Source organism: Nilaparvata lugens, chromosome 4, assembly GCF_014356525.2.
Source record: "Nilaparvata lugens isolate BPH chromosome 4, ASM1435652v1, whole genome shotgun sequence".
Classification (NCBI taxonomy): domain Eukaryota; kingdom Metazoa; phylum Arthropoda; class Insecta; order Hemiptera; family Delphacidae; genus Nilaparvata; species Nilaparvata lugens.
This window is the reverse complement of record NC_052507.1, coordinates 46,795,036-46,822,781: the sequence shown is the minus strand read 5'-3', so window position 1 is coordinate 46,822,781 and position 27,746 is coordinate 46,795,036. Positions and strand designations below refer to the sequence as shown.

At 31.5% G+C, this 27,746-nt stretch overlaps 1 protein-coding gene across 4 annotated transcripts; it reads right to left on the bottom strand.

Annotated features, from left to right (window-relative positions):
* Window positions 1–238: 238 nt before the first annotated feature.
* LOC111058492 lies at window positions 239–26,136 on the bottom strand. Of its 4 annotated transcripts, none has more exons than XR_005571236.1 (3): window positions 25,849–26,136; window positions 4,284–6,326; window positions 239–476 (listed from the first exon to the last, which is right to left on the bottom strand). XR_005571236.1 is itself a non-coding variant. In XM_039427563.1 (3 exons), the coding sequence occupies exons 2-3, from the start codon at window positions 4,365–4,367 to the stop codon at window positions 315–317; spliced, it is 246 nt and encodes an 81-aa protein (XP_039283497.1). In that variant the 5' UTR covers window positions 4,368–6,326; window positions 25,679–26,113; the 3' UTR covers window positions 239–314. The 4 variants fall into 4 exon arrangements, 1 of the variants encoding a protein (XP_039283497.1); XR_005571237.1 differs by lacking the exon at window positions 25,849–26,136 and adding an exon at window positions 13,024–13,044; XR_005571235.1 differs by lacking the exon at window positions 25,849–26,136 and adding an exon at window positions 11,850–12,449.
* Window positions 26,137–27,746: the final 1,610 nt, after the last annotated feature.

The window sequence follows — 27,746 nt, the reverse complement described above, 5'->3', positions numbered from 1 at the left end:
TGTCAGCTGGCAAAATGTTCTGTGTTTGAAAATCTATTGAAGACTTTTAACAAGAATACTTTTGACTACATGCTGTTATTGGCTGCAAATGATAAACCATTATTGTACTAATTACAGTAGATATTTACACTATCACTAGTTTTCCTTACTATTTGCAATTGACTATATTTTCAGGCATTGGTAAATGACTGACTAGTCTTAATAACGACCAACCAGCCTAAAATGAATAAAACATTAGTCGGTTGAAAAACATGTTTTACTTGGAGGATTGCCATTTGTTGAGTTTGTGGTCTACATTATAATGTTGTTTGCTTCTAAAACTTATCAGTCAACGTTTGTAGTGGAAAGTAGACGGCTGCCCATACAACCTGGCATATGACGAATGCAAGCAGGAGATAGCTACGTCCAGTGTCCCATCTGACCAGAGCCGTTTTCGGACCATTCTTCTGCTTCTGCTCAGCTGCTGGACTGTTCGCCTGAAACAAACCAATTCACCTCAACAAACTTCCAAAACTCCACTTCCCTATTTAAATTTAAGAGTTGAGTAGAGCCTAGTGAAGCTAGTTGAGTGGAGCTTGGCAACTTTTTCCTGTATCTCTGCTTGGGTCTCTCATTTCGCCTCATTTTCTGACATTTCATTTATTGTATTATCCGCCACCTTCTTTGACTTGAAAGTCATATATTTTTTTAGCCGTCTTCAGCAAAACAGGAGCTTGAAAATGGAGTGCCTCCAATTTTGAAGTTGATTTACCAGAATTTAACTTTTGCTTCTTCATTTAGTATACTTCATCCTAAAACGTTTTCTTACTTTTGTTCAATTTATGTAGCCTACATGTATAGTGTGTCCCACGAAGAGGTTTACACGTTTAATTTTATATTACGTGCCCATTCATGTACCGAACTTTTTTAAATTTTACACAGTTTACAAAGTAGGATCTGAAAATATCAGCTCCCTAACCTTAGTAGAAACAAAATGGCGGCATATTGAAAATTTTACCAATTCGCTTCCTATAAAAACTACTTTCATGAGCTATTATCTGATTTGTTTACTAGGTAGCGGTAGTCTTGGCTCATTTGATGGTACCAGAAATGGATCAAGCAATATCCCAACAAGATGGTGATTTACCTCATTCCGCAAATCATGTCAAGCAATTACTAAATTACAAAATTCATGGCCGTTGGATTGGTCGTGGAAGTGAATTTTTAGATTGGCCACCCCGATCACCAAATTTAACTGTTTGTGACTTCTTTTTATGGTGTTACTTGAAGGAAAGAGTTTTTTACCCATAGCTTCAATGTTGGTGAGGAACTAAAAGATCAATAGAAGAGGATCTTCTCCGGATACCAAGGAGTTTCTTTTTAAGAGCTTACGATCATTTCTTAAGCGCTGTTATCAATGAGTTGCTGTGGTTGGATTTCAATTTGAATAATTTTGGACTTTAGGGGTTTTCATTAGGCTATGTTCTAGTTTTTTCATTCAAAAGTCATATTGCCCTAAAGTGCAACAATAAAAATATTTTATAAAACCAAAAACAACTTTTTAATATTTTTAAAGTATCGTTTTTCAATATTCCGCCATTTTGTTTCTACGAAGTTTAGTTAGTTGACATTTTCCCAGAATATTTTCAGAACCTACTTTGTAAAATTTAAAAAGTTGGGTGCATGAATGGACACGTAATATAAAATAAAATGTGTAAACCTCTTCGTGGGACACGATGTATACAGTTTGTATACTTTCGTTCTATTAGTAATACAAACCAAATTTATAATCCTGTATCACTGTATGAATAATATTTTTCCAAACCTAATGACTGTATCCATGCATTTTTTACTGGTGCAATTAATTAGACATGACAATCAGTTACAATAATGGCAAGACCTCCAACAAAATATGTCTAATCTGTCTGATTACTGTATCATTATTCCATTTTAGTTGGTTTTCTCATTCCTTTTAATTGTTTCTTTTCGACAGTTTGCTTGAAAGCCATCTCTTACAAGGCTCTATGAAAATGAAATAACATTCTACTACATGCATTCAAATTGAAAACCACATATTCGTCTGTCTATAATTTTCGCTTCATTTGGACATGAATAATGAGTTCGTGTTTCTGAGTATACCATCAAAATTTCTGTGCTTTTGATTATCATCTGGAAGGCTTTAGCTCAGTGGGTAAGTAACAAAAATCTACTTGTAGGAACTAATGATAATAACTATTTGACTGACAGACATTGTTTGGATCTTTGTTTTTATTTTATAGAACATCACTATAGAAATGAATTACCACCAACTCATATTGATTTCACGTATTCCTATCAGTTTCTGTAAAACTATAAATTGGACAGATATATTGGAGAAGAATACGGTATATTATAATTTAAAATGGCAGGTTAAAATGTTCAATATTCATATAATTACAAAATATGTTAATATAATGGACAATATCAGTTGTTATGTGTAATATAAACCTAAAATTAATTTATAATTAATTAGTTATTTCGGAATTTATTCCAATAAAAATCTTGAGAAGCATAACCATTCTAAAAATTTTAATTTATTTTATGATTGTTTTTACTACCGCAAAGGAACCTTTTTCAAATTATGATTTTTTCCATAATGACAGTTTGATTCTCCTTGCCCGAAACTTCAAAATATGAGAATATAACTAGACACCAAAAGTATTTGAATATAACAATAATTCTTTTTTTCCCGATTTATATTTTTCGTTAACAAGAACCTTGGTTTTATTCAAAGAATCACTTATTATTAGTTTATAAGAACTAAGACCCATTGAGTAACAAATGCAATGTTTATTATAAAGACCTGAATGTGTTTAATGTCCCACATTTAAAAAAAGGTATTCAATCCATATCTCGATTAGAAATTTGTGAACATTTCGATATCAAACTACCGTACTGATAGTCATTATTTAATACTAGCAGGTAAACAGTGCTCCGCAAGGATATAATTAAAAACTTGACCTACTGAAATCTCAAAGAATTAAAAATAGGCCTATAATCCTCGGTAAATTAAGAATCTATATGAAAAATTTCAAGTTAATCAGTTGAGTAGTTGAGAGCGTAATCAGTTGAGTAGTTGAGACGTGATGATGCATCATTCGTGAATTTCCCATCCCGTACGTGTATAAGCCAGCTCTTTCTTTTGTTATAGCTCTTTTCTTTGATTATGTTATAGATCTCTGAAAATCAATTTCTTATTTCAATGTGTTCACCTAATATAAACGACAGACGATTTCAAATCAAATCAAATGTATTGCCAAATTCATATAAATAATTCATAAAACATGGAAAACAAAATTCAGTTGCATACATTAGAAATTTACTAACAAAAATACAAAAGCTTTTATTGAAACTAAATAATAATAAAATATATAATATTGGCGTTGCAAGCAAAACAAAGTTTGTGCGCCAGTAACGAGCATTCGGTAAGCACTCCAATTTGAGAAAACTAGAAAAAAAGTAACTGTAGAAACAAAAAAATTCAGCAAACACCTCAAACAAAAAATTAGCATACACTTTCAAAAAAGAGAAAGAAAAAAAATGATAGTGGAGTAGTTCATAGTATAAACGTAAACAAAATATAATTCGTTGAACAAATATTCATTTCGATATAATTATCAAGAGTTTGAAATTAGTGCAGGATAACATTATATAAATTGGGTTCAGTTTGAGAGACAACTTTTAATAGTAAAGGGGGGAAATAATTAATATGAATCAGTGCAGGATAACATTATAAATTGAATTTAGTTTGATAGACAACTTTCAGATAAAAAAGGGGGAAATAATTTGAATAGAACACAATAATAAAGAATTGATGAATGCCTAGAGTTGAAATATTTTGACTACAACATTTTCGGTCTTGATCCAGTTCTCAATTTTTGTTTTAAGTGCTTTAGAGGGTTTTATTTTATAAAATGTTCTGGAATAATATTTATTAGTTTATTTACTATGTATTTGAATTGTCTTCTGCATATAGTTAAGTCAGTTCGAGGAACAATATATCTGTTTGCAGATCTGAAAATATAATTAGTTTGATGCAGTATAAATGTATGATTGCTGATATATTTAATTAGATTTCTAATATATAGCTGTCTGACTGTCATAACTCCAAATTCCAGAGATTTCCATGGTTAATGTCTTTAAAATCAACACAAAAACTCCAGTTATTTATGTTTCCTGTGTTATTTTCACTCCATATTCATTATTCCTGATTACAAAACAATATACTTTTATTAGTATGGATGAGTTCAGTAACCCGTACTTACCGGCAATGCTGCTTGAACCGGCAGATCTTTAGGAGTCCAATCAGCCTGTATTGCATCCTGATTTTCAATATTTTTCGGCGACATTGTTCCAGTATTATACGTCTACAACTGTTTACACAACTACCTTCCACTATCAATTAATATCCACTACTGATACGAGAATAATTAAAAATCCAATTTAACCACCTATGTGAAGTTGTCTGTCACTTTGAAGCAATATTTCGCGGAAATCACAATAACCTTCAACCGAATGTGCTTGTCATAGATAAGTGTTCTACTATCGGAAACTTCTCACTTTTACTTTATCTTCCAACTCACCAATAAAGTAGCAAATCTAAACTGTTTTTATTAAATTCTTTTATAGTACAGCCACTTCAGATAGATAGTCTGGAAAGAGTGACGCGATAATAATAATAAATATTGTTCCACATTCTTGAGAATTTTATTTTTTTATAGACAAGGTGAAATTCCAGTAAAAATACAATGAGTGATTCTCATGAGTTTTCTCACAGTAAATATGAATATAATGACGCTATCTACCAAGTAGACTGTAATTCTCACCAGTAATGCAACCTTGAAAAAGCAGATAACACATAAACCAAATTTTTCCTTTTATTTCAAAGCTTCAGACAGGTTTCTATAGATTCGAATTGAGCGCTCTTCATTGTAATTACCCAATAAAATCATATTTATGGAGATCCTGTTAGATATTCCAAGTTGAATGAGATATTTCTGAATTGAAATATGCATTGAATTATTGATTAAACATTCCAAAATTGAAAAGGTTCAAAATATATATATATTGGAAATTCTATTGCTCAATTGAAGTACTGTATACTGAAATATTGATTCAAAATACCAGATGTATCATATCAGAGAGAACTCAGTAATCTCCCAGATCTTCCCTTATCTCTGGTCATGATATATATTTTTTAAATGAAATGAAATATTAATTACTCAATTGTCAAAATTATTATTAGGACAATTGGGCCATTATTATTAAAATATTCCCGTTCCACTGAATAAGCCGATATTTTGAGTACATCAGCACGTAGCAGTAGAGAGGTGCGTCGTTAGACAATTAAACATAAACAATTTTTAAAAATTTACAAATTTTATTTTCTTGTAACAGCCTTCTTTCTTCAAACATAATTACACAGTCTTATTTCAATAGTATATAAAAATAAATGCTGGAAGTAGTAGGTATTTTGGGCTTATCCATGATGATAATAGTTTTTTCATGTATTATCATGAATATTCTGGAATCACTCTAAAGTATTATTTAAATACAGTTCCCAACTGCGGCATCATCCTTAATACTTTGAATAAGTAGTAAATTTGGTACAAACGTATCATATTTAATACTTGAGTTTAACGTTTTGTTGAAATAAAAATTTGCAAGAGATATAGTTTTGGTTCCTGTTCTTCACTTCAAATTATCTTGCCAATATTGATTGATAGTTAGTTATACGGTGCATACTAGTATTGTAAAGATAGGGAGTATACAAATTTGTATAACTTTTCATATAAACTATGCATATAAATAACTGAATCTTGTATAACCATTAGGCATTTTTTACTTTTTCACAGCAGTCTTTCATTAGTTTCCATCCTTGTCAGAGTCGATTAATGTTACTGATTGGTATAACTTGCATGTTTCAGTTGTCACCCTTTACTCATTTTTTCAGATATCGCCACATAACTATTCTCACTTTGTGGTGAATGCTTGTGAAGAGATGTCCGTCCCCTACACTTCATCGTTAATCACAATATTTCGAGTTTATTCAATAATATATATAGTAAGAGCCATGTAATAAACAACCCTAGTGTGCCAAGAAGGAAAATCATTTTCAAATTGTCCTGGGGATTTGCATTACTCTGTTGCCTGTCCATGTACTCTTTGTGCACTTGTTGGCACAAATCTGCCTTACACATGTGCTCTGCTGCTTTGCCGTTGGTGTCCTTGACAACCACATCCTTCAGCTCTTGCATTTCTACGCCTGGTCTCGGTTTCTCGTCACTTTCGAAAGCAGAATTGTCCATCTGCAAATAAAGTAAACTTAATTAAAAAAATACTGAAACAAATATGCAATCATGTAATGAAATTACATAGCGTTTCCTTGTGAACGTTCTTGGTAGAGAAACACATGTTACAAGACATTCCTTGAAAGAGTTCATCGTAGTGAAATAGATGCTGTGTTATGCTGTTGTCCCAGTTATTCTTCTTATTACTAAAATAAGCAATACAATATAATGTTTGTGAATTTATTTTAATTTTGTCAAAACATTTCCAAAAGAAATTGTCCAGTCCATGATAATGATACATATTTTTCGCTTAAAGGTGTGATACACTTGCTTGTTGAACGCTTATGGCCATGAACTGAAGTAGATTAAACGATTGTGCCAAATAGTATCCATTTCGACAGCAATTGTTGTTCACTGACATATCAATTACTTAAAGCAGTTTATAATAATTTATTATAATTGAGAATAATTCTTGAATGAAATTTATAATATGAATTTGTCTTTGCCTGAATATATTGCAAATTTCAGATCAACTACTTCCTTGTTGATAAGTGCAGGCTTAAAATCAAATTCAAATTTATTTCATAAATTTGCAGATCTATATCAACTTGAACATCTATATCATTAGGTGTGTTTACCTCTAGTGTGAACATGACTATAAATTAGATTTTTTACACTAATTACTAATATACAGTATTACAAATATTATACTGTATTATTCCTAAGAGTATTTTCAAATCAGTACTTTCTAAAATTCATATTTATTTATTTATTTCATTAAAATAATACATTGAAAGGAGAGAAAAAACAGACGTTTGGGAACATTATATATAATATATAATAATATAATAACGTGTTGAATAACTCTGAACGTGTTGGCTTCTCAATATTATTGCAGTTCAATCTGGTTCAAAATGACGCATGTGTCTTTTATATTATTTTGTAGCTCACATCTATGTATTCATAACATATCCTCAAGAAATTTCCCCGAGTTTAAAAGATTATAATCTGAAGATTCTTGTTTTATTAGGAAAGTCTATGTATGTATTCACCAGTTTATATTTTCGTACTCTATTTTATGGAAAATATCAAATCTTAAAAAAAACAATGTAATATATAACTATCTAAAATAATATATAAATTTCTAAATAATGAATTTTGGAACTCAAGATTAATGTATATATATATCTAAGCTACATCCATCCAAAAGGAAATGAAGCATGGATTTCAAATGCCTCCATCAATATTTATAGTTTTTTCACTGTAGGTGTTTATTAATCTTAAAGCATGGAGCGTCTTAGCTAGGCGTAAATAATCATGAATCATATTGAATTTTATATTTTATTTTTCAATCGTGTATGCACATGCGAGCGGCAAACGATTTTACTTTTTTTTCTTTTGGTCTTAATGGATGATTTCGTTGATATGAGAGACGTGTATACTAGCATTTTTAAAGGTTTTAGTTTGTTTAATTTTTTTACTGGGGAGCCGGGTGAGATTGGGAACATTAGTTTTTTAAGCTTGAATATAAGAAGCTATAATAAACATATAGATGAATTGATAGTGATTCTGAACAGTTACAATAAAAAAATTGACATAATAGTTCTTACTGAAACGTGGACTGATGATAGCTGCGTGACAGTGAATATGGAAGGATATGATGTATTTTTAGATAAGAATAGTCGAAATCAGAACGACGGATTGATAGTCTATGTTAATAAATGTTTTGCTGTGTGCCAGGGGGATGTAAGTCTTGATGGTGCGTCATGTGTGAAATTGGACCTTTCTCTCAATGCTGAACGTTTCTGTTTGTTAGCAATCTACAGAAGCCCCTCTGCTGACATAGAACCTTTTATTAATGATCTTGAGACTTACATCATTAACAGGAATCGAGACTGTATACATTTTATAATGGGTGATATTAATTGTTGTATTTTGCCTCGTGAAATACCTGATCACACGGCGGAGCGGTACCTGGATGTTCTCTATGCTGCTGGCTTTGTCAGTTGCATAAACGTACCTACCAGGATTACTGACACGACGGCCGCCTGCCTTGATCATGTTTTCACAGATGTAAAGAATACTAATGCTATAAGGTCAGCCGTAATCAGATGCAGCATGACTGATCATGATTTTACCGTATGCCAAATTCAAATGTTAAATAATAAAAAACAGTCTCAATTTAATCACAATCGACAGGTTACAGTTTTAGATGAAGATCTAGTTTCTCAGCTCATTGCTGATTGTGATTGGTCCGATGTAAAAAGTACACCAGATGTGAATTCCAGTTGCGGAATTTTTATTAACAAACTCAAACGAATTATTTCTCAGGCCACAGAAACTAAAATTATTTCATCTTAAAACTTCAAAATTAAACCGTGGATCTCTGAAATGCGTTTACTGAAATGCATCCGCCAGAGAGATAAATTGAGCAAAAAATTAAAACAACAGCCTTTCAATGCTACTCTAAGAGACCAATTCAAACAATACAGAAATCACATCACTAAGTTATTAAAGACAGCCAAAGAGACTTATTTTCGAAATAAAGTAGCCAATGCTGACAGTGATAGCAAAAAACTTTGGAGTAGTATTAAAGAAATCACTGGGTTAGGTAAAAATGCCGACAGATTCCCTATTCAACATTTTTTAAACAATAGAGGTAATGATATAATTATCCAATAGAGGAACCTGGTGAAATAGTAAATGTTGATAATAATTTCAACAATTATTATGTAAATTTAGGTGCTAATCTTGCTGGGGCCATACCCAATATTGCTGAAGGACCAGTAAATGATGCGGATTTCAGTGTGGATTTGCATTTTGAACTGTTGCCTATTTGTGATGTTGAATTAATAAGAATTATAGGTGATATTAAAGGAGGATCTGCGCCGGGAATTGATAAAATTCCAGCTTCGTTAATTAAGAAAAATATTAATTCTTTGAAAATACCATTACTTCATATTATTAATTGTAGCTTTTTGCAAGGAGTCTTCCCTAAAAACTTAAAAGTTGGAAAAGTCGTTCCCATACATAAGTCTGGCCCTAAAAGTCATTTTGTTAGTTACCGACCTATCAATTTAGTCAGTGTCATATCCAAAGTCATCGAGAAAGCAGTTAGGCATCAATTAGATTAATACTTGATAAATAATAACATTCTATTTGAGAATCAATTTGGTTTCAGAAAGGACATAAATCTTAATGACAACCTTTTCCTCTCAACCAATCAAATAGATAATTTAATTTCTGTTAACAAAAAAGTTCTTCTGACCTTCATTGATTTAGTTAAAGCTTTCGATTCGATTGATAGGGATATTCTTTTAAAAAAACTGAAGTATATTGGTGTTCGGGGTGCTTCTCTCCAGTGGTTTGAGAGCTACTTTAGTGGAAGGAGTCAAGTTGATTCTATCTTGGACAAAGAGAGTGCACCAATGAATAACCACTTTGGAGTGATTCAGGGTAGCACTCTGGGCCCAATACTGTTTTTAATTTATATAAATAACCTGAGTAAGGTAAATATTGATAATAGTCATATATATATGTATGCAGACGATACCGCGTTGCTTTTTGAGGGAAACAACTGGGATGAGGTTTTTCATGCAGCTGAGGTAGGATTGGGTGTTGTGAAGGACTGGTTTGATGATAATCGATTAACCATCAATATCAGCAAGACGAAATACCTACCTATTTCCATTAGAGCAAATGGTGATCCAATCGGTATGGAACTGAAATTACACACCTGTGGCGCACAGAATAATTATGCACAATGTCAGTGTGAGTGTATTGAACGAGTATATGAATATAAATACCTCGGCGTGATATTTGATTGTCGGCTGAAACGGAGCAATCATATACACTACCTTAGAAATAGGCTCCGAAAATTTATTTATGTATTTGCATCATTAAGCGGAATCCTTACACCCACTATAATAAAACAAGTTTATTTTGCTTACATTCAGTCCATCTTTCAGTATGGTATTATAGCTTGGGGTGGTACACTCAAAACTACATTGGCTCCTTTATCAACTGTTCAGAAACTTATAATGAAAAGCGCCTTACGCAAACCACTAACATATCCATCAGATTATCTCTTTGAAGAATTTAAGGTATTAAATGTACAACAATTATACATAAGAACCCTAACCTTGTATATATTCAAACACAAAGTAGCTATATTTTCTAGTAGCATTCACAATTATAACACAAGAACAGCTGTAAATATCGGTATCGTCAACCCCAGACTTACTAGAACTTTCTCCTCCACTTCGTCACATTATAAAATGCATTTCCTTTTTCAAAAACTGCCCGTCTATTTGAATAATCCTGACAATTTGAGAATAAGTCACTATAAAAAATTAGTCAACGATTGGGTGACTTCCCTAAACCCAGAGGAGCAGGAAGGTATTTTAGTATCACCTTACTCTTTCCGATGATTGTACCTTTTTTTGCTAATAATTGTACATTGCCTAAACATTGAGGGTGAGTGACTAATGGGTGAATGAGTACGCTTGTTGGATGTGAGTGTTCTCGATCCTTGGTCAAAAAAGCAGGTTTTCAACAATTATTGTATATTTTTTACGATTTTATTTTGTTCGTCGATCTCACCGTGCTTCCCACTTCGTTTTTAGTTTACCTGATTTGGTTTACTTTATTTTTATTCATAATAATACCTCTCTCCAGATTGAGTTTTGTTTTATTTGTTACACTAGTCTATTCTTTCTTAAATAATTTTTTTTATTGTATTTATAGTCATATTTTTCATAGCTATGAATAGTTAAATTTAAGATTATGTATATTGGATGCTACTAGACAACTCGCTCCTCTCTCACAGGCATGTGCCCATAAGAGGAGCCTCCAATGGAATATATTTTTATTTTTTACATGCAAATATAATTGTATTGTTAATCTTTTTTGGAGAATAAAGAATTTCAATTTCATATTTATAGCAATGTCCTTGCTCGCTACCGTTAACTGTTGGCATTTTTATGGATTAGCATTGAAAATAAACTGGGAGTATTGCGTATTACAAAATAGTATAAGAATAGACTAAACAAGTTTTATTGTCTAACTAGTATTGAATTTGATTAAAAAATAAAAATTCCAAGAACTCGAACGAAAATACTTATAAAAGCTAGACCATCAATTTTTATGTTATTGTGAACAACTTGATGAATTAGGAAGAATGAAATATTAAAACTATCGATCAATGTAAAAACATGACATCACCAATGAGGAAAAGTCTTGGAAGTTGATTCTTTATTAGTAGAAGATATGAAAAACAATGAGGAATATCACACGTCACAGAAAGAAGGAAAATGATGCCATAAGTTGAGAGACAAAGACATTAAAGTGATAATAGGTAGGCTAATTAAGAAATCTCTCTTCAAATATTTGAAACTATATTCTAAACCGGTAATCTCTTTCCATTTAAAGATAAGGATTCTCCCATCAACCAAGGTTTTTAATTCTTATATAGTCATAAAAATTTATGTGATTATTTCGAAAAAATAATCTTTTAAAAGAATAAAATGAGAATTATCTCACCCGTTGTTCACAACATGCTGGAATTTTAACTGACACCGTGTTAATCACACCTAATGACATGGTTCACATCACTTCATAACAAACTTTTCAAGTTTTCAACAATAAAACTGGGACATAATTTAATATTTGAATTGATATCAGGAGAATTGTTGAATAAATATTGTTGGATCACTGCAGAAAGGGATTTGAATAAACGTTCACTGAGCCGAAGCTTTTCAAGTTGATCCAAAGATCCGACTTTCACTTCCACTTGCCTACTTCTTACTGAATAGAACGAGTTTGCAACAGAAGAACGGAGTTAATAATTGGGTACTATACTCTCGCTGGTTGATACACTAAGGTACAAGAGAAGGAGAACATTTTTTTATAAACTACTACAACCACAAACTATTTACTTTTGAAACACTGTTCTCTACAAAACACTCTTCTGTTTAAAAAAACACGGTTTCCAGCGAGTCCTGAACAAGTACTTTGGCCAAGAGAAAAACTTGAAGATGTTGATAACAGCATGTGACCTCAACCGTAGATGGCCTTTAACCTACTAACACTTCGCTGCAATCGAGGGGCCTCAACGTGCTCTAACCGAAAACTAATTGTTAATTTGAATCGACACTGTTATTTATAACTTCATTAATAGATCTGCTCATAAATCTTTCTCGATCAATTACAACTCTTAACAGTTCGATTATTTTATTGCAATCATTTCATTCATTTTTCATAAGTTTTTTTATATTTAGAGGGAGAAATTTATTCGATTGTTTGTTTATAGTGTTATCAGTAATTAATTGATATTCTTAGAAGAATTATTATAAAACGACAACAGTATTAAAATTTGGAAAAATCGGCTAATTGTTTTGATCAGTCAAGGCCTATCTTTTTGTGTTTTCACACAATAGATACCGTACGTTTCATATAATATACAATGTACTTATTAAGTAGGCCTAGTTTACTATTCAGTTGCTTCAATTGATCCAATAAATTAGAAAGGAAACCTTAACAAAAATCACGAGAAAACAGTTTTATTTTTTACATGTTGAACAATTTCTCAATCTTTAAATCTTCTTTTGGATTTCTTATGAAATTGCTCCTTTTACTCATGTTAGAGAAGAAACGACATAAATGAGTTTGATCAAATTTGATTTTGTTATATAATAATACTGTAAATGAAACTTACCAATAAATACATCAAAATTTAGCATACTGTTCCTAGTTGAAAAAAGTATTATTACCGTAGTTAATGTATTATTACAGAGTATTAGCGTTTTATTACTAAAACTTTATCAATTTAAATGGAATTCAATAGTTTTGACAAACCCTTTTTTTAAAGTTCGAATCCCTTAAAAATTTAAATCACTTGATCATTATCACAACATCATAAATCACAAGATGTAGTTTTGTACTGGTAAAACATCTTGGAACACACTACTGGGGAACAACAACTTCTTTCTGTTCTTCAGTCATTCGTCATCCTACAAGACAATCAGACTTTATTTTCGCGATGTTTGGCTTTCAATCAAACCTGCATTCAGATGAAGAGAAATGATAATCTAGAAGAGGAATAGAATGATTTGAACCGGAACCATATTTCATTTTTTTTCAGAATTCGGTCTGTTTCGGCTATTCTTCTTTGATTATTGAATTGTTCAATAGTTTGGACAATGGAATACCATTGGGATATTTTAATTTGATTTCCTTCTCAATACACGGTCTCAAATAAAAAAAAGAGAAAAAAGAAAGAGAAAATCAGGTGTAATAATCCGATTATCTGCTTGTAGATAACGATTACAAGGCTGATTTTCTCGCCTTCGTGATTGCATTGCAAAGATAAAGAAAGGTTTTTCATCTTGAAAAGAAGGTTTTTGTGGGAGTTTTCATTTTGCAATGCAAATTTATTAACGATTTCTTTTCCTAACTAATGAAAAACATTATTTGTAAAACTTCAGACTAATTGGACTCAAATTAGTGTTTGACTCAAAAACACTTTTCAAGCTAAATTATAATCAGAAGAAGTTATGGCTTCATTGAGGAAAAGCAGTTAAGAAAAATATAAAATTTTAATATAATTAAAAATATCAATAATATTAACTAAACTTCTACTACAAAGCGGCTGAAGTAATATTATTGATCTGTGATATTACCTTTCTAAACTGAATTATAGTAAAGCAATAAAAATTTATGTGATTTTATTGTTTCTGTGATATAATTTTCAATTCTTCAAAATTTCCATTTATTTTATTTTTCTTTTATTATTATTTTTGTCAACTTACAATATTTGTACAATGTCATATTGTCATAGTCGATAACACACAAAAGGTGTAAATTTTATAAACTCTACATAATCTGCAAGTACATCAATGTAATAAATTTGGAAGTTTAACACAAATTAAATGCATTGATAGGCCCATTGATGAATAAATATACTGTACTTTTTACAGTACATATTATACTCTTACAGTACAGCCACAGGACATAGAAAATTCCACTTCTGCATACCGTGAGTACGGTAACCTTCAGATGTTCTGAATACTAGCCCGATAATTCAAATATACACAATGCTTATCTATGTCATGCATTTTGACGCCAAAATAACTCGACTAGAACCAAAACCTAGTCCAAGAAGCCTATCCGTTTCACTGCATTGAGTAGTGTAGACGCAATGTTTTGAACTGCTTTGTTGCACTTTGTAGATTACGCAATCTTCCCGACTCCCGACAACCTTTCTTCTTGTTGCTTCATCAGAATTCAACGCTTCTTTCATGCTCCCGCACGTTCTCATTACTAAGGTAAATACTAAATGGCACGGGAGGGAAACAATATTGATGGTCGTATTGGATCGTCTCAGAAGCATAATTTTCTTGTCTAATGATACAGAAACATGGTGACATGAAATTAGAAAGTCTGATTTATCTTTTTTGTAATTTTATGTTCTCAACTCCTGAGGTGTGGTTTAAATATGCAACTTTTAAAAAGAAAAGCCCAGCCAATTATTCTTCTAATTTCCTTCACTATTTTTGGTATTACCGAAGTGTTTACCTAAATATAATAGCATAGCAACAATAATAACATTACCTACTGATTATTTCACTTCCGGATCAGTTTCACTTTCAGGCAACCAGTTCAATTCTTGTCTAAATCTATGATATATTTATTCCCCAATGTAAGTCATTATACTTGAAACTTCCACCATCAAATTAATAATTTTCATAGTGGCTCTATCAACGAAATATTATTTTCTATGATAATTGCAGTTTCCGATAGCTTTGTTTGCAAGTGCTTATCTAAAAAGCTCATTAGTGCAGCTCGAATAATCATAAATTTATCAATACTGTTTTGGAAAAATGGGTAAAATGCAGAGTATTTTTATTCATTCTATTATAGTCCAACGCCTGAGTAGCTCAGAAAACTTATTTAAATTAAAATATTTCCATACATTAAAGGCTTAATAATTTTAATTTTACCCTGATCAATATCTACTTAGAAGATTACTAGCTAAGTCTTGATGAAATATAGCCTACTACCTACTTCTTAATATATCTCGAACCCATACGCATATGAGAGAATATCATCATAAAATCGTCAAAAATATGACCCATAAATTTTATTTCAAAATTAAAATGTTTTCATTGAATCGGTTTTGAGGCTAGGCCTAATTTTCCAAGTCACTGTATAAAACAAGAATTCAGAATGAAAAAAAAATCGATATGAAATAAAATTAAATTGAAGATTTTTCAAAACTCTTGGTTGGGTTTAAAAACGGAACTTACAAAATGCATTCATCCATAAATTATTGAACACATTTAGATTTATGCATGAGAAATTGGACATTCTTAAACACCGCTTGAGTCATGTTTCTTGGAGGTGAAATATACTACCTACCTATTCTATAATATAGTATAATATAATGCCAAGAACATGAATGGAAGAGCAAAATTATTCTTTTATAAAAAGAATCCAATCGAGAACTATAGAAAAGAAATGAAGAAGTTTGTTTGAGCAGAAAAGAATCTTTTTATCTGAAGCCTTGACTGTTTTGAGGTGTTGATCTGAAAGTCCTTGCCCTGTTCCCAGAATTAACTCTTATTTCAGTCGTACAAACCTCATTTGGTTAAAATTCGTGCTAATCCAGCCTAGAATACCAAAATTACCACAAATATTTTGTAATTGATTTTAGAAGAGGAAATAAGGACTAAGTAATAATCTCCTCTTCCAAAATAATGTCAGAGAACAATCTGTACTTGAAAGGATTTAGAACGATTGCATTAAGGACAGTCAATTTAAATTTCTCAATTATTTTCTCCGTAATGTCCTTGTGGAATAAAAGCGTTGAGAATTTGCTGGAATGGCTTACTGAGTCAATTCACCTATTTGTTCATTACTTCATTACCAATGACAATGATTCATAATCATAAAATAATTTCTAATTGATGAATGAGTCAGTGAACCTGTCAGAAAATCACAATCTGATTCTATTATTAAGAATGCTTAATTTTTACTGTAATTTAATGCTTAATGTTTGATTGGCAATTATGTAGACTACAGATTCATTAGACTATCAAATAGTCATGTTATTGATTTTATATTGAATGCAACCAAATTTACTAGTTTTCTATGAGTATTATGCATGAATGATCCATTACATTATAGTTTCATCATAAGATTTTCCTTCACTCCATAATATTTTTCACCTATTACTATAATATGTATTCTATGAATTATATGCTTAGATTTAATTTAATAGTTGGATGCAAAATTTGACTTAAATACTACTATAATTACCAATACTCATTGTTATTATATTTCCCGTCGTTATTTTATCATTCCATCTTTTTATTATTTATGATAATTCAAATAATTTTTTAACATTATTTTATTATTAATGTACAGTACCTATATGTTTAGTATGGATACGTTATTAAAAGTATTGCAGAAATTTGCTCGTCTATAAAAATTATCACACTACCTATTATTTTGTCGTGATAAATCAATGAAAAGTATTTTCCAGGCAGAAAAATAGGCTACCAATAATCCAATTAATTTTTTAGATAAAAAGGCATCAAGATAATAGAAAATAATTCAAATTTACCTATTGGAAAATCATACTGAGGAGTACCGCAGCTAATTCCTTCTCTACGCAAGTCAAAATCGTCTCAACAATTTACACCAATTTGTACTTTCTTTTGAGCTGTTATACCACTACTGCTGTAGGTGTTACTTCCAAATAATGGAAAAAAGACAGAGATAGTAACGACTCTGTTGTGGCTCACTCTTTGTGGTTTGTTATAGAAACAATAGTGGTTAGCATTCAGCGTGTGTAGAGTGTAGACCAATGACTGTGTGTTCCAATGTCAAGCAATGCTATATCCATAAGCCTGACTGCTCGTCTGATTAATAACATTGATTAAAATTATTATGATTACAAAGTTACATAACTTTCAACGTCACTATATAATTTATGGAGTAATTTATTATTTAGTCCAGGCGCTCCCCCATGATTAATGCGCGTAGTGGTCTGTCTATCGCATCGCTCCTACTATTCTATGCATTCAAATTATGTATTTCAGCAACGCTATCTTATGTATTTTCGGTCGCTGAACACGATTTTTCAACTCTCAAGCCTCAATAATTGATAATTCTCATCATAATATACAAATTATGGTCAAAATTACAAACTTCATCTCATTCTGCAAGGAAACTAAGAAATGACTGTTTGAAATAAACGAAACTTGGGTTTCAAGAAATATATTAAGATAGAAAATGATAATATATGTGATTATGTTTTATTGTTTTTATTTTGAATTAATTTATTGTGATGCGCTGCAGGCTACATTATTAATTACACACTGGCCATGCTTACTTGATATAGTGGTCAGTTCATTTCCAAGAAATGTTTGTGGAATTTCTTAGTTCTTTATGGTGGAAATGGAATTCATCATCCATTCATTATCATAATAATTATGTTTAATATGAAAATGTTAAACTTTCGTGAATCTTCAGTTTGTCGTGAACTTTCGAGAAAGTATATCCAATATAATAATAGGCTAGATATGTGTCAAATCAAAATGAAATGAAAATTTAAATATTCATTCAAATTATTTCTAACAGTATTATTATAATGGTATTTCACTAACTTCTGATTGATTCATCCATTATGGTATTCCCGTTCAGACTGTTTTGAAATGGTAACAAGTTATTCAGTATCAAAATTTGGGAATAGAATAGTTTTGGGTCATGCCTGTTAATCTTTCCCAAACATATTTATATGATTTATAATTTAATCCTCAAATGAATGAATGGATGTATACCTGCACGTAGCTAACGTATGGATTATTCCTTTATAGATTCTTGCATGTTACATTAATAAATCTCTGCCACAGATTTAAAAATCAAGTATCAATGGTTTGGAGAGCATATTATTGGAGTGATTCTTTCACTCTGCTGCTTCTAGTATGTTCACTACCTTTGTTTGAATTTAGACTGTAGACATGAAAAACTATGTCCACCTGTATCACTTCATCTTCATTGAGAATTTTTATAACTCTTCTCATCACAAAGTTTCCATAATCTTGCAGCGTATTAAAAGTTTTGAAAAGTGAAGTAGGAGTTGAATTCAGGAGAGCCATGTCATCATTATGCGAATTTGTCAACGATATTTAAGGATCTAGTCAAATCCACAACTAGTTTCACTAATTATTTCATCGGCCAAGTGAGATTAAGCGTTTTTTTCAAATATCCATCAGATGTTGACAGAGATTGCGGTTATTGTAGAAATGCATGCTGAACTAAAACTTCAATGCTGAATTATATTTAAACAGCTACCTAGTAAAAATACAGAGATCAGATCTTTTTGTTCTAGAATTAACTAAGACTAAGATTTTTTGTTCATCGATTTTGATTGCATCGTGGAGAATGACAGAACTCTGTTTCTTTTTATAGGTGAGAATACACTTTTACAATTTGCCACAACTATGTTCAGATAAAAATCGTTGAAGACCGAATAACTATTTCTTTATACATTCAAAAGAGAATCACACACTTCTTCACTTGCTTCCAGACCATTGATAATATTATGCAGATTCTGTTGTCCATCAGAGTCTTGAAGAAAAATGTAATGTTCTCGTGAGGAGGTTATGCTCCTGGAAATCATTTTCATCTCTCATTATTTTTGTTTTACTTCCTTCGATGTCTTTCTTCACAATCTCCAGTGATATCCATAATGATGTCAACATACTAAGATTTATTTATATAGTAGCAGCCATTTTAGGAAAGCCTTTGAAGAACTAGCTATTCCAATCACTCACCTAAGAGTTTTAGATGATCGAATGAGGGTTGCTCCAAAGCATGATCGGTTGTCACATTATTAAATTTTCAAGATTTCCTTTTGACAGAGTCAATGTATTGACTGTCTTAAGTTCATGTTTCCTTATTGGAAATGATTTTCTACTTCTGTGGGTATTTTTTTCTAGATTTAACACAGATTCCATAACATGGTTTGTGTGATTGAATGAAAAAAGTATGGGTCTTTTCTCGTACAGTTTCTATGTGCAATACCAGTGTCCTTCCTTATGAGCACGAATACAATTCAAGATAATTTAAACTAGGTTACAATAATCAGTCACAAATTTTAAGTAGTCATTGATTTTGCATTGTGATTCTAAAAAAACTCTAAAAATTCTAAAAAAAAAACAAATAACTCCTGACTTCTTTCAAATATACTTTGACAATCTCTCATATTTGAACCGTTCATGAGTCCTTCTTTGTAGTTGTTTCATTGAATTGATTGCTTGCTCTCACACCTTAATTAGACTGATCTCCCCTCAATAGATTTCCAACAGTATTCTCTCCAAATATTTCAGATTCAACAAAGATAACTCCCATTCCACTTCCATTCAAGTACCACCCCAAGACAATCAGTCAAACTCAGCCAGATGAAACGTATCTATTCGTAGATATAAGTTACAGAAATCAGTTGATAAAGCTGCGTTTACACCAAAGTTATTAACACAATGTTGATAACTTAATCTTTATCAGATTGAACGGAACTTGACAAACACATATTTATGTTCATCATGTGTATGATAAATTATGTTCAATCAAATAGAATCTATAAAGATTAAGTTATTAACATCTCGTTAATAAATTTGGTGAAAACGAAGCTTTAGAGTTGTATTTCCTCTGTATTCAAATATTTAGTCATATCACATGGGAGTAATTGGCATTATATCTCTATTTAAAAAAGTACAATATATTTTGTCCAATAGCTTTTCCCACTGAAACCTTAAGGTCAATATTTAAAGTCCAAAAATTGAAAACCAGAAGATCCATTGAAGCATTAATGTTATTATATAAAATTCTAAATAATAATATATTCATGCCAGATTTAATCAATTTGTTAAATTTTCATGTTCCATGCAAAAGACCAAGACTTATATATGCTATTTCAAATACCGTTTGTCAGAACCGCTCACCATTTCAATTCCTACCTAAATAGAACAATGAGATTGTACAATAGACTAAACCCATTCCTTGATCCCTTCTATGACCGCTACAATACATTCAAGAGATCTTGTGAAAGATTATGCTGCTCAATTGATGAATAAATTATTTTTTTGAGCTCTACTAACTCTCTTTCTTCAAATGTTTCTTCTTTCTATATGTATCTTTCATCCTATACCCCTTTACTAACTTTCCGGAATCTAACCCAAAAATCGTTCTCTCCTAATCTTATTAGTTATATACTGAATCGTGATTTTATGAAGTGCGATATTATTTTTTGTTTTCTTTTTTGTATGTTAATTGTAATGTTATACTATCATCTATGTCATTAAGGCTCGTACTGGAGTTTGTCTGTGAGCCTATGTTTTCTTGGAATAAATAAATAAATAAATAAGATATTCGTGCTTCAATTGTAAGAAAATATTTTACTCCTGTTACACGGTGCTCTATATGGGGTAGCCTATTTTGTTAAACTTACTCCATTACTTGACTTTCGCAATTCCAAAGTGATCATTGAACTAAATCGAATAATTATTCTCTCTTTATGAGATATTAGTTTTTTATCGACTGAGAAACACAAAAAGGATTCCTAACAAGAAACAAGATGGTTTACCATTACAATGTAATCATAAATAATGATAATGAGATGAAGTTTGTAATTCGACCATAATTTGTATATTATGATGAGAATTATCAATTATTGAGGCTTGAGAGTTGAAAAATCGTGTTCAGCGACCGAAAATACATAAGATAGCGTTGCTGAAATACATAATTTGAATGCATAGAATAGTAGGAGCGATGCGATAGACGGCCACTACGCGCATTAATCATGGGGGAGGACCGCGCCGCAGCGTAACAGTGCTACTTATCCCCCTCCCACCGCCGCATCTATGATCGTAACCCCCAAACTATCATTGAATTCAGGAAGAAACGGCCTACAACGTTTATTGGGAACCTTTTCCTCTAAGTCGGCTAACGACTTAAATATTCAAGAAATAACAAAAAGTCCATAATAAAAAAATACATTTTTCGAGATATTTTATTTTTTTGCGGAAAAACTATGCGGTTTATCGCAAAAATGTAGAGGACCACATTGAAAGCCAGTTATAAGTACATAATATTGAGAAAAAAGTCAAAGCTGTACTATGAATAGTAACTGCAGGAAAGGCGATTTTATAAGCGCGCGTTTTTTACAACTTACCCCCCTCCCCCCCAATCTGTCGACCACCCTGGGACGTGACGACATCGAGTTTCATATACACTAAAGATCCCCTAACAATAATCCGAAGTCAAATTTTCTGCCTCTCTCATGTATGCTCAATGTAAGCTAGCTCCTGGACTAATTGAATCTCAAACGCGATCGTTCTATTCAAAAACATTTAACGTAGTTTAAAGATTTTATTCTGTCTCATTTATATCATGAATCAAGTTACCTTTGTGTCAGTTTGTTGCTGGCTTAAATTCAAATATCGTACTTTTATTTTATACTGGCAAGATACCAAACTCTTGACAAATAAAGTTAATGAACTCTTTTTTACCCACTGACAATCACGCTCTGCGGTTTTTTAAATATTTCAATTTGAGCCTTTTTCCCAATAAAACAGTACCATAGTTCTTGAGTTTTTTCAACACAATAAAAGTCCTACCTATCAAGTTTTAATTTTTTAGTGCATTTTTGTTATTATAATGGTATAACTTTTATTGGTGGGGAGTTCCTGACAGAAGTTCCACCTCGCCTGAATATATCATTTAAACCGTCAATGGGGGCCTTAAGACTGTCATACTTCAGCCGGGACCGACAGTTAATGTGCCCACCCGATAACACGTGTGTGATCTGTTCAAAAACTTTTGTTATGAGCGGGGTTTGAACCGGAGTTCTCTAGGTTGCTAAGCAAGCACCCTGTCCACTAGACCACGGATCACTCCATTTTTAGGAGTGGCCGTAGTCGAGTGGATCAGATGCTGGCTTTATGATTCAGAGGCCCGGGTTCAAATCCCGGCCCGGGCAAGATATTTATCTTGGGCCACTCCCGTGTTTCGGATGGACACGTTAAGCCGTCGGTCCCGGCTGCCTAAAAAGCAGTCGTTAGGTCATGTCAGAGGCCCTGAAATTGATCAGTTGCGACCTGAAAACTCTGACACCAGACCTGAGCCAGCCAGGTCACTCGATATTATTTATTATTATACTGCATTATTTTTATTAATGTCATCAGTAAACTAAGATTGATAGGATATTTTCAAAGATAGGAGAAAATTATTGCAATATTGCTGATGATGACATGCATGGAATTATAGGCATTTTAAAACGAAACAAGTCTAAACTACAAACTATTATCCAGAATAACACTATACTGGTAACTGATAATAGGTTAAGCCTATTGTGTCAAAATGTCAAATTCCATAAAATTAACTGAAAACCGGTTGCATATTTTGTCTCTACGCTCGTTATGTTCCATCATGAGAGTAAATTATGCCAATAATGGTTTATTACACAGGTCATTGCAGCTTTCATGCAGATTGTCCGCAAATCAATGAATTAAAATGACAAAAATAATCATTGCAATTTTATTTTGGGACCTAAAAATATTTTTTCTGCTAAATTAGGCCTACCTAATTATTTGTACTGTATTCTTAATAAATAATCGTACTTGATGGTGTATTTTTTAAATAATTTATTGTTGGTTTAAGATAGACATATTAATTATCAGGTTTCGATTTGTAATCAGAAGCAAGCTACATGTATCATCTCAATTTTTATTACTTCTATCATTCTTATTATATATCCAATTTGCCTCATCTCTATAAAGATGAATATTTCATTCTGTATTGTAAAGTAGGCGCTACGATTAATTGGAGCAATTTCTTAATTCTTGGTGTTTTCGCTTCTTTATGATTGTTTTTGGGAGATGAATTATCTCATAAACGAAAACCTCGATATAGACACCAATTATGAAACATTGCTAGTTTTTGTTGATGTTATACGGTAACAAAAAAAAATGTCTACCGGTATTATAAAAACAAATACAAGTTTTCTGTGTAACTTATTGGCACAACGTGAGTTGAAGCTGACAACATCTCAAGACGTTTGATAATAAGGAAGTACTAATAACAGATAGCCCTCCATAGATAAATATTTATAGGCCTAAACGCAGCATCAAAGCTAGAACCTTGTTTTAGGAAAGGAAATAGTTTTTGATGAATAAGCTACATTTTACAATCACTAAAATGTGTTTGAAAACATTATTTCATCATCGTGGAAATACAGTACTTTCAATCGTTATTGGTATAGGAGAATTTAAAACATTTCATCGTAGTGAAAATCCTGTGAATCGTTAATGGCATAGGCGAATTTTCGATTGCCTGATAAATGAAATACTGTAACGACAATTCAAACGTTATGAATAAATCGCTGAGGTAGTAAAGTTGTTCTTCAAGAAAAAGGATATTTTTAATATATTCTATTCTATTAAACTAAAAAAGAATTTGTAAGAACGTTGAATAGAAATAGAACTTTCAAATATAACAGCAATGACCATGAGATACTGTGCATTCCACCTATAAATATAATGTCCAGTTTCACTTGAAAAGCTATGATGAAAATGAATGATTTCTCATACCTGATTGATAATACTCAAGTTCATAAAATTTAATAAAATACCTAATCAAGTCCATAGAATGTCAATGTCATTACTTTAACCTTATCTTATTGACGACAAAAGTTCTTGAATAAATTTCCCATCAACACCTACTATTGACAGTGAATTTCTGAGGCACTGATGGATACCGTATTATAATAATATTCACATGGGGAAAAATATATTATATTCCACGTAGAGTAAATTTGGAAATTCTTCATAGTTGAATGCTGAAATTCATTTCATATCTGAGAGGTAAGAGTGAACTAATCAAAGTAGTTTACTCTGTAGGCCTTCACATTCGTCATTCAGTACCGGCACCTATAAAGAGACTTGACTAGAGATCGGTGTAATATCACCTTTTTTCTTGAACTTTTGTTGATTGAGAGCCTTGACCAGTATAATTTACTTTCCTCAGAAGACTACATTTTACAATCGGACAATACATTTTGATACTCTTCATTAAGTGTTCTATAGTAAGCTTACCGGTACTGGGTCCTTGCAAGAAAATGAATTATTGATAAGTAGCCTAGCTCCGATTTACTCGGAAAATGAATTACACGGTATATTATTCTGATGTAACGGCAATATACTGAATAACGAGTCTGGAAATCCTACGTTATGTTGTTGCGTAATTAAAATAAGGCCTTATCATAATTATTTGTTTACCTTGAATAATTTGAATGCTCATCTAATAGAAACTAGCCTAGGGGTTATTCATTTTAAAATTTCTAGAGGAAAAATGGTAGAGGATTCAATTAGGCTACTTACTAGATGATTTATTAGAGGTAAAACCCAAAAATTATGTTAGTTCTAAGAGCATGTTTCAAAATATACATGGGTAGTAGGCTATCTATTTAAATTTTCCTCATTCTCGAAAACTCTATAGTACGGTAGTTTTTCTGATGAATTTAATTTTATTTTAGCATCAGGGAATGACTAATAACATTTTAAAAAAACAAATTTTTAAATTTATGTTTACAAAATGAATTAAATTTTATTTATAATAGTTTTTATGTAAAAACAGTGAAACTTCTAAGATAATTGGTTACTGAATAGTGCAAATGCTATTGATTGTTTGTAAAACTATTAAAAAACAAGTACCAATCTCTAAAAACCAGAAACAATTTTCAATAATTTTGCTAAAATAATAATAATAATTTCGAATTTATTTGAAGTAGGTAGTAAATGGATTTTTATATTATTTTTAGATTACCGTAAAAAATAATACGTGATGCCATTTTATATTGTACAGCTCAACAATTTCATATTGTAAATAGGCACCGTAAATAAAATTGTCATATATTGTAAATAAAAAATAAAATGTTATTTTAGTTTAAAATAACTTTCTGAATCAATAATAATTCATAATTCCTTATTTAGTTCTAGCCCAATTCAGGACAAATTTGAAGATTTTAAATATTGAAACACATATCAGAATACGATTTATGAATTAACTCCACTCGTCACTCATGCTTTCTCCTCTAAATCTTTCCCTTGCAAATATGTTTCAATTCATTTATTGTTGCAAAAATTTACAGGTGGTTTTTATACTTTTCTTATCATTTTCATCAATTTTGAAAAAAATGTTCCGTAAGACCACTGACAGCTTACTGGTCCACTGTCAAAGAGTTAACAGAAGGCTGTTTTTACAATGATATAAAGCACCAATAAAAATAAAAAGGTAACAAAAAATCTTACATTTTACACCTGTCAAATTCAAAATGTTTCCCTGTATTGATCAGTCATTGAGAAGGACGTTGTTTGCTCCTGGAAATCCTCACTTTAATTTTGATATCAGTATTTTTAATAAAAATTACTCTGTTTAAAAATATGAACGGCACAAAAATCACATCCACTATGAATCTCACCTAATGATTAGTACTCGACTTATTACAGATCTGTTGTAATACGACGAATTAGATGTAAACAGAACTGGGGGAAAATAAAAGATGAAAAAATATGTCTTATGATAGTTTAAAATCAGACACAAGAACCGGTTAAGACTTGTAGAAGACTTTTGGCCAGAGCGCCACCGCTGAAGGCTAAACTCAACTAAACTGAGAGAGATTGTAGATTTAAAGCAGTGTTTTACGGCTAGTAACAAGTAATTTTGCAAGTTGTTGCTGGCTGAGAGAGAAGCATTTAAAAAAGGGCTGGCAACCTAACGGAGTGACTGTGCGCGCATTAGTGCGTGCGTGCGCTTGTTTACAATGCACACTAACAACGTGTCTAAATTTGAAATCACCGCTAGCCAGTGATAAGAGTGATGCAAGGCAAGGCTTGAACTACCTAAGTGGACGGTCGCTTATTCACTTGGACACTGTCAATTGATAAAACTAATTTTTGTGAGGTACGGTACCTACTGTGCTCGCTATTTGAAAGACTTTTATTCAGAGTTGTCTTGATTTAGATAAGAAATTTGAAATTGTGGGTAACAAAACTAAAAAAAATATATATCGGTATTGTTCGTACACAGAATTCAGTGTAGGCCTACAGATGGTGTTAAACCTTGCATTTCACTCAAGAATTTGGAACTGTGTAAGATGATAGAACAGAAATATTCTAAATCCACTTTTTGGTTTAAAAGGGAACCTCAAAACGAAAATAATGAAACCGGTGTGAAATGATTTCTAAGAAAGCGATTTCTTCTATTCTCCTCCTACGGTAATAGGGCAAGAAAAATAAAAACGCCGGATTAATAAAGTTAGTACACTAGCAGTAAAAAATAGAGATCGCACTCGAAATATACACCTCAGAAATTAAAAACTTTCTTCAACTCAGACTTCATCCAAGCACGAAAACAAAATAATATTTTACTATGGTGAACAGGTTTCTGCTGCTTTGTAGAAAAGGTGGCGTTTCTTGTTGATTTTTTATAAATGTTGATAAATTTTAATATTTTTTTATCAAGTGTTTTTTTGCAGAACTTATCTATAGTATGATAATGTAATGAAATAAATTTTGCATTGACTCCATTGTGAAGCCAGTACTTCAGGTTCAAACCAAGTCATTGATCCTTCAAGTATTTCAAGGCAAACAGACGTGCAGCGTTAAAAGTTATAAATAGTTGGCAGAATGTGTTTAAGTTCAGGTACGGTAAACCTAATAATTTTAACGCTTCGCTTTTACAGAGATAAGAAGTGAATGTTTTATAGAGTGAAGGGTGTGATAAGTAGATAAGAACCTTTTTTCAATCGATGTCGACTTCCAGGTTTTACAGATTGAACTATTCCATCCAGAAACTTTATAATTATTTTTCTCAGTGTTTGAATAGAATACAATAAAAATCTCATTTTTAATGCTACCAATAACTGGATAATCTTGAGATATTCTCCTCAATCTGCTACCCTTCACGGTTTTACCTAATGTAATATCCAGAACTTTTCTAAGCTTCAGGCTGATGCTTTCAAGTATCATTTGTAACTTATTAAATATAAATTTTATTTTGAAAAATATTTCAATGGGATTTCTTATATCAAAAACAAGATATGTGTGAACTGGAATAAAAAGACAGTATTGACAAGTTTGTTGTATTTTTCAATTATAAAATTTGAAATAAATTAAAGCAAGCACATAATAAAAATGATATAATTAAAAATTGTATTCATTGGATTTTGAATTATTTTGAAGAATTATTTTGCTTCAACAATGCGTCAAGTACAGAATCCTGGTACTACATTAAATCCAAACTGATTCATTCGTAAGAAGTAAAAACATGAAAAAAATCGAGAAATTTCAATATTTTGGCTTAAAATCAAGTTTTTAT

Excerpts from the sequence above, each read along its gene's own strand:
- LOC111058492 (XM_039427563.1), bottom strand. The coding sequence starts at position 4,367 with ATGTCGCCGAAAAATATTGAAAATCAGGATGCAATACAGGCTGATTGG. Across the intron at positions 477-4,283 it reads CGGTTCAAGCAGCATTGCCG|GCGAACAGTCCAGCAGCTGA; the intron begins GTAAGTACGGGT and ends GGTTTGTTTCAG.